At 36.6% G+C, this 12,206-nt stretch overlaps 1 protein-coding gene and 1 non-coding gene across 3 annotated transcripts in view; both read right to left on the bottom strand.

The window, feature by feature from the left end:
* Window positions 1-12,206, bottom strand: part of LOC149070940 (transformation/transcription domain-associated protein-like) — a 271,954-nt gene that overhangs the window by 39,377 nt on the left and 220,371 nt on the right. For both annotated transcript variants that reach the window (XM_089248856.1, XM_089248857.1), the window contains 3 exons: window positions 11,573-11,814; window positions 8,403-8,496; window positions 8,017-8,263 (listed from right to left, as the gene is read on the bottom strand). In XM_089248856.1, the coding sequence (XP_089104982.1) occupies window positions 8,017-8,263; window positions 8,403-8,496; window positions 11,573-11,814 (583 nt within the window). The remainder of the gene's footprint in view (window positions 1-8,016; window positions 8,264-8,402; window positions 8,497-11,572; window positions 11,815-12,206) is intronic.
* Window positions 12,097-12,169, bottom strand: TRNAS-GGA (transfer RNA serine (anticodon GGA)). The gene has a single exon. It is a non-coding gene; the product is annotated as a tRNA-Ser (tRNA).

The following is a 12,206-nucleotide window of genomic DNA, read 5'->3' as shown; positions in this document are numbered from 1 at the left end:
CCTGGATATTTTATTGCACATGTAAATGAGGCTAAAGAAAATCCTGGAGCTAGAAAAGAAAATTCAAGAGCCTACATTTCCCGCGGACGCTCACCAGGTTCTGCCAGCCATAGCTGACATCAACCACTGGCCAAACATAAAGCTCTTGACATATGACAGGAAGACATCGTGATCAATCTTCAGGACCCAGTTTGAGATGATGGCCTTCGAGAACAAATGGGACTGTGTGCTCTAGTCCTTCCACTTGCCACCGCAACGTGAAGCCTCCTATTCGTGAAGATTCTACAGATTTCCACCGCTAAAGATCGATCCAGCTCTGACGAATGTACTTGAGTTGAGGTTTGAAGAAAACTACCCCAAGGAGTTCCACCAGCTACAACTCAAGATCAGGCAGCAGAAGACCAGGGAAACATTGCAAGAGCTGGCCATGGATGTTGAAAGGCTCTTGCAGTTGGCGTACCTGATTGCCCGCCATACAACTGGGGTGGATTGAATGTACAATGCTTTGTTGACTCCATCCAGGACCCCAACATCCAGCAGGCATTGCATTTGGGCAAATACAAGAACGTGAAAAGTGCCCTCGTCTACGCCATGAAGTTTGAAGCAGCCCATCAAGATTCAAGAAGAGAGCGACGAGCAGCTGCAGAGGATGCTATATCAGACATCATCAGAGAGTTGAAAGAACTCCCGGAAAGTGACAATAACGACTGGGAAAATCGGAAAGACAGGCCTTTGGTGTACTGGAGGCGCAATGAGGAGAGCCACCTATGAAGATCCTGCCCCTTGCCAGTTCCCAACAGAGAGGACACCTCTCGAAGCTCTGAGCAGTTAAACTAAAAAGTGACGATTTCCATCACACCAGAGCCAATGTGAACATCATCTGGACCGATTTGACTCAAAAACTTTGACAACGACTCTTGTATGTGGCACCTTCACTGATGACCCTACATGGGAAAATGGAAGCCTCTGTGAAATTCGCTGCAGTCCCCTACCATCACACCATTTTTGTTGCTGACATTCAAGACCCATACATCGCCGGGTTAGACTTTCTGAGAAAATACGGGATCTTCCTGGACTAGAAAATAACATTGATGACCATTCATCAATTAAACAACATCCTAGAGGACTTCTGTTTGCCAAACTGGAAGGTGGTAAACTGCTAGAGGAAAGGCAAATCAATAACATCAACCTTCGAACAGCTGATGGAGACAGTTTTACATGGACTATCTTACAAATCTTATCTTATGTACTTGGACATAATAATAGTTAAAAGGACATTCTTGGAACAAGAGAATTTCAACAAAGTCCTTCAGAAGCTGAGAGATGCATAGAATTGATGATGAATAGAACATTAAATTGTTTTTAATTTAAACCATAGTAATTTAAACTGTAAAATTAAAAACTATAAAATATATTAAACTATTAGAAATTTAATATAATGATTCTATTTTCACAAAAAAATCAGTCCGAATACATCAGTTCTTGTTCCCTATTTTTCACTGATTTGTGATTGCTCCTTACATTTTATTTTCCAGCATCTTTAATAGACCTTCATTCTCTCGTTTTGCTTCCAAGTTTTTCTATTATTCATTTTCTACTACTCATTCTTTTGATATGCCATTTCCTTTTACGCCATTCACCTGCATGTTTAGTGTTCAATGGAAAATGATTTTCAGATGAGCATTAATTGAAATTATTTTGTCTCGACTCTAGACCATGGCCGTGGTTGGTTTGAAAGGGAGGAAAGATAATGCATATAAGTTTTGCGCTTGTTATGTGTTCAAGTGTTACCATCTATCTTCCAAATTAAAAATTAAATGAAAATTTTTTCTGTGAATTTCAAACTGTGACTGTATTGGATGGAATAATTTGCAGAAAACATTGTATAATTTCTGGTTCATTTTTTTTTCATCTAGCTGGAACACATTTAAGGGAGTATACAATAAATATGTACATTTATGAAGTGGATGAATATAAAGCCTACGATAAGAGATTTAATAACTAAATTACCTATGTTATCTGTCAGCATATTACTCATGGCATGTACAAAAATCTGTGAGTTTCCCCCCAGATAATTTTACTCAAACAGCTTATATGTCACAGAGGCATCAAAAGCTCTTGCCTAGGTGAAAATTTTGTTCTGAGCCCTCTGCTATTAATCCACATGATTGCACAGGGGCTATTATATATTTTTTTGATAAAGAGACCTGTGAAATATAGTGACCTGGGTGTCCATAGAAAATAACAACCTAGGCAAACCCTATTTCCAGATGTGGAAGCTCCTAGCTGTTGGTATAGTTGCTCTATCTCAAAGCACTGTAGCCTATGTGGGATAACCATTCAAAAAAAAAAGATTAACTGCAATTTATTTTGTTATTAGGTTTGTTAGATCATCTTAAATTAACAAATATGACAATGATGTGACAAAAATGATCACTGTAGTTGCAAGGGATGCTAGATTGTTACCACATTATTTTCAATATCAGAGTGTCTACAACATATCCAAAGAAAAGTTTTGTGAATTTTTGTTGACCTCTGCTTGTCTGCCTAAATAAGCTTTGCTGGGATCTTACAGCAAGTACCTGTTGGTTATCGCTTCTAGCAGTGGTGCCCACTGCACCATTATGTTCCGAAATAACAAAGAAGTCGCTCTCTATGAATGGTAACAACTATGTCACAGTTAATGAAGTAATCACAATTAATGATGACCGCCGCTGTGGTGGTCGAGTGGTCATAATGACGGACTCGCATCACACGGATCCGGGTTCGAACCCCACCGTCATCGCAGTGGTGGTTGGCTGAAGTTGGCTTCCTGTGGTTCCCAACTTTCAGGCGCAAATGCGAGTTGATCTCCCCATTAAAAAGTCTCGCCACAGAGAGCAACACACCTACAACGATAAATTATTCAATCATTACACTTCACTCACAGTTAGAAAAACTGGTGGCAGATGGAAGCACGACACATAACAAGCATTATACAGAAACAAACTTCACGTCAGGTTTTACTACACGTACACACACATTCCCGCATGCACCAATTCGTTAGAGGTTCCGCAGAGGAATATGGACGAGGTGCATGTGTGGTTTAGTAGTAGTAGTTAATGATGACCATCTTCATACAAAAAATACACATATATTTCTAGGCACATGAGAGTTGGGGCCGGTCTTAAATGATATGACAAAGAGAATTTTTTTTAAACTTACCCAGCATCACAGTCATGTTACTCCCACAATGCCACTACTTTTCTTTCACGAGTAGAAGTGGTAACTCGAGTCAAAAAGATCTTGACAAGAAGTAAGCCAACTTTTGAAACATAAAAACGTGCTTTGGCACATCCATTAGTACTCAGGAGGTGCTATTTATGTTCCAAACCAGAAGTGAGAAAATGATAATGGATTATAGATTTACGATTAATATTTTTTCCGAATTTTGTAGGCATAATTCTGCTGTAATCTTGTTAGTTTTTACAATTTCGATACTCAAAATTTTCATTCAGGGCAAAAAAGTTAAGAAATAGCCACAATGTTTGACGATACCCAGGGTGTCTATCAAATACCAAAAGCAAAATTCTGTGACTTTTTTTGGGAATTTTTGGTGACTTTTCTCTCATTCGCAAGTCTCCCACTCAAAAAATTAGAAATTGAGGGAGGGTACCCCCTCCCCTTAGACAACGTAATCATGGCATAATTTAAAAAAAAATCCCTATAATTTTTTTTTAATTTTAAAATTAATTTTCTTTTTCATATCACCCTATTTCAGTGTCCTGTAAGATTGACTCAAGCTAAAGCAAAATGACAGAAATGACTTAATTACAAAAAAAAAAAAATTGTTAAAATAGGGTCTTAGCAACCACAGATAATTCTTTTTTGCTCTCCTCACAATATATATATCTTCTTCTACACATTCTTCTTTGGGAGTCTTTCACAGTCCAGTCTGTCCCACACACAACTCTCTTCGACAATACACACAGCAAATTATGAAGACATGTACGTTTTTTTAAGAATGACGCTTTTTGGATACCACTTCCAAAAGCAAAATGTGTAAATTAGGTGGTCTGATATAAATATGTCAAGGGGAACCAGATGGTTTTACTGCCTTGTCCATCTCTTTTTAATCGTTTTTGACAAATAAAGCACTTTTATTTCTAGCTCTTTACTTGAGCATTGTAAATATTGTTTTTGCCTCTGCATGCCCTAAAACTACAGAAGAAAATTGAATGCTATTAGGTATCAACAGTCACAAAACCCAGAATAGGTATATGTATCCAACTGCTTTGTTATGCAAACTGTTGTTTAACCTATACACAAAATGTGCATCATAATTTTGAAAGATGAATGTTAGTTAGGGGTCATTCAAGTATTACATTAGCATTGATGGGGGGGGGGGGGGGCGGGTGTTCCACTTTGCTGGCTTTTGATGACAAGGGGGGTTTGAATGATTACGTCATCAACCACCCTTTATGAAAATATGAAATATTCTTAATGGCATCTTACTCGATGCGCCAAAAATGAAAAAAATCTTTGCAGTTTAAGTGCTATGGAAATGTTTCTGGGCCGCTTACGTGCTCTGGAACTGTGCAACACATCACTCAAGTGACCCGTAATTCTGTGGTGATTATTCAGAACATGATGTCTTCAAAAAATGGCTTTTTGATTAAAAGTCTTGCTAATTATAAGTAATTAGAAGTGGGATAAATGCACAATACCTGTGTGCGGCTACACAACATGCTGATGTATGATATTTTGATTTGTATTTGTGTGTATGCTTTATTTTTGATTTTTAAATGGCAATGAAAATGCATATATCTCAAAAATGTGATTTTGGAGTTATTATGTTCCGACCAAACACCACAGAATTATGCCATGGATCACTTAAGTAATTTGGGAATGTTCCGCGGTTAATTTGAGTGATGTAGAATTGCACAGGGGGGCGGCTAAGTGCCCTAAAATTGTGCCACATGTCACTCCAAGGATCTCTAAATGTGCCATGGGTCATTTAAGTGTTCTGGAACTGTGTCCCAGGTTATTTAAATGCTCTGGAATTGTGCAACGGGTCATTTAAGCAATCTGTAAACGTGCCACTTAGTTCATTTTTAAAAAACTAGGTTTGAGGGGGCCACATCAGATAACCTTCAGGGCCACATTCAGTCTGCGGGTCAAGGATTTATTATATATGGCTTCAAGGGTAGGTCGCAATGAATTTCTTAGAGAGAAATTTTGAGTTCTTATCCTTCAAATAGCATTGAAAGTAACAGAAATAGATTATAAATTACAAATTTTTTGTAATTTGACGGGGATGAGCATCAGAAGAAAATGCAGTCTTAATAGAATGTGCAAATATGAGCCACTTACTGATTGCATTACTGCACGCAGACAAAACATACTGCCGCAGGTAAAATAAGAAATTGCATGAAACGTTTCTTACATACAAGTGCAGAAACCATCGTCCAATTGTACAAACATAACCCAGCCAATTTCTCAATTCGGAGGGAAGCACAGTAAAGGGCTAATCCAGCCGGGGACATTTTTGTTTTTTTACACTATAAATCTATTACGCTGGGCCCGTGAAAAATTTGGCCTAAGCCTGCAAAAGGCCTCAGCTATGGGGGGCCTTATTTATTGCAAGATGTAGGAACACTAGACCAGTGTTTCTCAACCTTTGGAACCCAGCGGCACGGTTGATTTCTTTTTCTTGAATGGAAGGCCAGGGCATACACAAGATTAATGGGAAATAAATGGGTAAAAATGAAGCAATAAACCACTCACAGCCCAGTTTGGCGGATGCCAGGGCCCGGCGGTTGAGGAACACTGCACTAGACCAACCAAGACCCCTTTCAAAGGCTGTGTGGAGATTTCACATATTCCATTTCCTATTCACATTTTTCGAACTCCAATATTACACACTTGTTATTTGCTCTATCGTCCTGCTTAGGTGTCTATCTAGATCAGCCATCTTCAATCTGTTGCTTGTGTCTGATTTGGTGCCCACGAGCACTTGATAAACATTTCATTTAAACACCTTGTGCAAATTGCATTCAATTATTAAAATCATCCGGATTTCATGCATTCTTATGTGAAACATGATGTAAGAGTGCTCTTCTTTTGATTATGAGTAGAGGCAGTGCTCGCGACTGGAAAAAGGTTAAAGACCTCTGGTCTAGATTGAAAGCTTTCTACCATATTCCAATGGTTCTCTTTTGTCAGCTTTCTTCCTTGCGTAATCCATGGTTCATTGGCAGCTTCCCAAGAAGTTTGGAAAATTTTTCACCACATTAAAAGAACCATTTTAAGGCATAGATTTTGTGCTCACCACGACGCTCCTAGGAGCCCTGATACACACTTTTAGAAGCACTGTGGTACTTTTTTAAATTCAGCCTAAAAGTTATGTCACAACACAATTAACGCAGAACGAGTCAGATTTCGGTCTTCTCTTGAGCTCTCTCATTCTATCGCATGCATATACCATACGATTTCATCGTTCACTGTAGTTAGTCAGTAAAGATCAATGCGGTCAAAATAAATTTAAAAATGGATGGCAATTTTTAAAAAAATTCTTTCACGGGGGAAAAAATTGGTGCCCTTTCACCTGTTCCCCACAAGTATGGGGCCAACATGGCTGCAGCCCTAAGGCCCAGAACAATCACCATTATTGTTTTTTCATACTATGAATTTACTACAGAGTCCCCTCCCCCCAGTGAAAATTCTGTGGACCCAAAAAAGATCCAACAGCCCTGCTCCACGATGTGGGGGGGGGGGGAGAATTTCAACCACTCCATAATGGGGTTGAGTTTCAGAATCAAAAACCAACAATAACTATATTCATTCCTAAAGTTAGAAAACTCATTTTCAGCCAACCACAAATGCACGATTGTGGGTATCAAGAAAAGTCCATCTATTCCAGGATGAAATTTAGCACGGAAATTTGCCGGGAAAATCTGAAAATCAATTTTAAAAAGTCTGTGCTCTCTCCTATTTCATGGCTTTTCCATGATCATAGACAAACTGACTTTAGCGACTGGCTTTGCCATCGTAACTCCTGATGGTGAAAGATATGATGGATTTATTATTGCTGTTTTTCCAGTGCGATACGTTCTTTCGCAAACTTTTCCATTCTGTTAAAGGATACACAAATTTTTCATTAAGTACAGCCAGTAAGTGAAAATCAATGCAATTTAAAAAATATTAATGTAAGGAACAAATAAATACAACTTCTTAGACAATTTTTAAAAAAAATAGATGGAAATAATGATTGAAGGGAATTTTTGCTGTTTCGTGTATGAGAGCCAATTTGCATAGTTTGACCCCATTTTACACATCGTCTGAATCCTAGGCTGAAAAACCATCGTCTGAAAATCCTAGGAAGAGGGTGGAGTGCCCTCAAGAAAATTCTAATTCCATTTGTGGCTCCAAGAAATAAAATTGCAGGGAGGGCAAATGACATCATCAAAAAGTCTGCTTCCATTGTGAAGCAATTTCAAAGTTTCTTAAGGTTAAATTATTTTTGGCGCAGAAATAAAAAATTTCTGCATTTTTGTAGCAGAATGTAGCAGATGTCAGAAATTGTAATAGTTTGGTGCAGATTTTCCATCTAAGATTACATATGCAATAGCATTGGGTGTATACAAAGTTTTTCAAGCCATAAATTCATAGATGATTCTTCTCTGAATCAAAAACTGTTTTACTCCTGAAATGAGATTTCAGTGTTGATTCCCCATCAAAGATCCGTGTCCTTTACTGATCAGAGTTCCATCAATATTGAAAAGTTAATTTGTGGACTTTTCTGAGACTTTTTCATCGTTCTGATGAAATTTAGTTAGCCAGACTGTTTCCTTGATAGCAAAAAAAAAAAAAAAAAAAAATTTGAAACGTGAAATTCTTTACATACAGAATATGATTACAGCCTTTTTTTACTTTGAAAGAGAAGATAAGAAAAATTTTTCAAACCCCCCACTTATATGAAACGCGAAATAAATCCAGCAACAAGACACGCGGAATGGGATATGAAAATGCTCTTACCAGCATTCTTTTCTTTACTTTTCCATAGAGAATAAATTGCTTGCACAGGAAAGAAAACAGATTGGGGATAAACACGAGCTACATCATTAATAACATTTATAACATCACTCCATTCACTGCATTGCAAACATCCAATCAACTGTGGCATCCATGTTAACCATGTCGAAGGAGGAACACTTGCACCATACTTATCTACTATCTTTGCAAGTTCATGGTTTTCATCATCATAACTAAGTAACCAAAAAACCTGTGAGTAAGGAAATCAATGTTTAATGAGAAAAAATAGTGAAATAACACTATTATGATTCATTGTTTGAACATAAAAAATTTGAAAAAATCAGAAGTTTGAAATATAAAACTACTTCTAATGCAAATAAAGCACTTACCTTTGACAAATATTTCTGTGACTTGGTAAATTTCTGATGAGCACAAGCACGCAGAATGCAAATCAATGCTAAAACACCAAGCTTTATGTTGCGTCTGAAATGAGAAACTCTACATCAAAACATTTTGATGTTGACTGTCATGTTTATGAACATGATGCAAAATTATAGTAACATAACCAAGAGTATTTGCAGTGTTTAAAGCAGTGGTATCTGGAAATTAGTGGTAGAAATAGATGCTTATATACAAGGATGACGTCACTCTCTGCTACCATATGAAGGTTTTTTTAACAACTGGCTGTTGCAAAGAGGAATTTTTGGAAAGAGAGGAAATATCACCTGTCTTTGCAGGGAATCGAACCCCCGTCCTTTCACTTTCCGGGTGAACACCCTAGACAAACTAGACTACAAAGGCAATGAATCTAAATCTTTCCTTGCCTATATACCTGCTTATATAGGACAAAAAAAAATAAAAATAAAGTCAATAAAACAAAACTATTGAACAATATTTCTCAACCTTTATCTCTTCACCAAACTCTTGAAAAATTATGCATCATGCTCTACAGCAAGAGTGGCCAACCTGTGGCAGGCAAACTCTATCGAACACATCATCAGGAGCTGCAGTTTTTCAATCAAAGAAACTGTATACAATTTTTCAACAATATTTTCTTATGAAGTCTTGATACGCTAACAAACCCAACAGCTTGGGACAAAATTTTCACTTGTTCAGAACATTTTGCAGAACTGAAATGCAAACGCGACCATCTACGGTATAAGCACAGTGCCAAATCAAATCATGTACCAGCTGGAAAATCTGAGGATTTGTATCTTTTTCCACTCTTAAAATATTAGCATGCTATATTTTTTAATCTAATACATTCATAGTTCAACTTTAAAGACAAACGTTTTTGAATTTTTTTTTCAATAGTTCCTTTCTTTCTCCTGAATAAGTACTTCCAAGAGTCGTGAAACAGGTTGCATGGCCCTAGAAGTACCTCTGACCAAACCTATATTTGGTATTCTAGGCCTTCTAATCAAAAAATTACATCATAACAATTATCAATGGATTTTTGTTTGATTTCAAAGCTTGAAAACACCCAACCAGATATGTTGACATAAAGAAAATATTTGAGGGTGAGAGCCTGAGTTGCTGGATGCCCCATATGTACAAAATTCAACAACATTAGCATGGGAATAAGCATTTTCTACCTATGAATTGTTGGAAAGCTCAGCCGTCTGATAAATTTTATAAGGTGTGGGGAAACTCACACACCCTGGGCCCCCCAAGTTCCCGTGCCTATGCCCCATCATGCTGTAGGTAAGATGAATTCGGCACTAATACATATCCTGCATTGTGAAAATCAAATTTAACATTTGAAAATAAAAACAATGTTTTACTAAAAAAGAATAAGAAAATAAGCATTATTAAAAAGCCATATTGTACTGGAAGGGCAGGCAAAATTATCATGTCCTGTAAAAACGTGAGGTATGATCAGTACATTAAAATTTAGAGTGCAGCATGCACATTGAAAATTGTCTTAATTATAGCATGGCTTGGAAAAAGGTTGGCCACTCTTGCTCTAGGGAACACTCAGAATGCAATAGTTGATTAGAACATTTGCCACCGCTATTCTTCATTACCATTCCTCACAGAACCTCAGTCGAGAAAACACTGGTGTACAAAACATCATTGGTTTAGCATGAAATGATACCCTCTGTACATAAATAATTTTATTGGAAAGTACAGAATTCAGGGTTCCTACAACTTTTGACTGAAAGATTTCCCTGACCATCCAATAAACAAATATTTTCTAAAACATCAAATTGATACCATATCATCCCTCTCATAAGTTGAATGTTATGCAATATTTACAGCATTGAATGATAGTAGTCTTGAACATTAAACTGTTTAATTTTGAGACAAAAATTGTTTGATTACCGCATTAGCCAGTATGTTGGGAAATAAGAGTTACAGATTCCAAGCAATTCTTAAATATCTGGACTCTAAGCATTGATCAAAGTGGCCAGCTTGAACCTAGTTTCTATGCATCCTAGAGTCCTATCTATTTTATTAACTTCATTCAAATAAAGTAAGCTTCACATTTTTTTTGTACCACAATCTTGATTTCATATTCATTCTCGTTGTTATACTATAGCTTCTAAATAAGAAACACTAACACAATTGGATGAGTCAAATTAAAATATGCAGAGAACTGCAAAGTATTTTTTACTCCCTTGATCAAGTGTGCAAAATTGGATTAAGGGTGTGATTTTCAAGCAATCATGCAAAAAAAATTTCAAAACACAGTATTCTAAAATGGGAATTTTTTTTGTCGATTGGGCAAAGAAAGAAAACGTACAAATAAAACTGAAGACCAATGAAATACTAAGAACCCTGTAAAACATTCAAATGCAAAATCAAACATTGATGCAGAGAATAGCTCACAAATGAAATCCAGAAAACACTGATCTGCTCTATAGCTAATGATAGTTAAAAAGGCTGCTTTGGAGAATTATTTTACTGACATTGATATTAACTGAAATGAAAAATCATGCCTAGCCAGTGTAGAAAATGAATATAATGTAATTAATTATTGCACGTATTTCATATATCAGCACAATTTAAAAATTTGTGAAATAAATGTCAATGTTTGATTTTTTATCAAATTTCTGGTAAAGTATGTTTGAAATAAAAAAAAAACTACAACAATTTGTTTAAAAAACTCCCTTATTTTATATTACTTGATATTAATACATTGAATGTATTCTGTGATACCCAATAAACCTTCCTTTTTCCCAACAGGCTCTGACATTTAAAAATCTGGTGTCCAAATTTTATGAAAGATAGTAAACAAGAGTGGAGATGAAAAAACAGCTATAAACAGCAGCAGTAAGAATAGCAGGGGAAAGAAAGTAAGGGACATCACTCAGTAAGAAGGGACACAATAAGAGAATTTAACTAAAAAGAAACCATATTATTTTCAGTCTCTGACTGTCTAGGTTGTAAAAACCATAAAATCGCAAATCAGTCATGGTTCCTGCAATCAGTCACAAAGTCACAACCTAGTTGTGGTTCAACCTGAATGGTTCCTATCACCTGCTTAACCAGCTATATCTTGTTCACCTATGAAGTGGAGTCAGAACCAAGCTACACACTCAATACTAATTCTTACCCATCATATCCATTACTGACAAAGCACTGAGCAAGATAATCGCCCCAGACTACCCAAGATTTTACATCATTTTCATATTCATCTGTGGCAGAACCAAAAGCAGTGTTTGCTTCACTGTGTTGTCCTAAGAGCACTAAAAACATGGCTTGCATTGCGTAAATTTCAGATTTCATGTCCTTGGTGAAGGAATGCATATTTGCTGCAGTGAAAACTTCCAAACCATCATTTAAAGCCTTTTCAGCCTATCAAATACAAAAGGTATAAGTTAATTTCTCCACGAAAGAACAAGACATACAAGCCAGTTTGTGTTTTAGTATACAACTGCATTGAAAACATTTATCAGTATAAATGCAAATTAATTAAAATCTAAGAAATTTGAAAAACAACAACAACAATTAATTACACGAACAAATATATGTATACAGAGAAACGATGTCACTCTCCACTCTCTGCTATTCATATGAAGTACGAAAGCCTGGATAACCAAGCGGAGATCGAGATGTAGTTAGGAAAGAAAATTCCCATTCCTCTGTGGGGAATCGAACCACCAATCTCTCGCTGTCCGGGCGAGTGTTCTAACCATTGAACTACAGAGGACAGACATTTTCATTCCTTAGAGCATATGTATGAATGC

The sequence above is a fragment of the Pholcus phalangioides genome, unplaced genomic scaffold (assembly GCF_987345545.1).
Source record: "Pholcus phalangioides strain wild (caught in Gottingen) unplaced genomic scaffold, Ppha-v1.0 ptg000020l_1, whole genome shotgun sequence".
NCBI classification, from domain to species: Eukaryota; Metazoa; Arthropoda; class Arachnida; order Araneae; family Pholcidae; genus Pholcus; species Pholcus phalangioides.
This window is presented reverse-complemented; position numbering and strand designations above follow the sequence as displayed.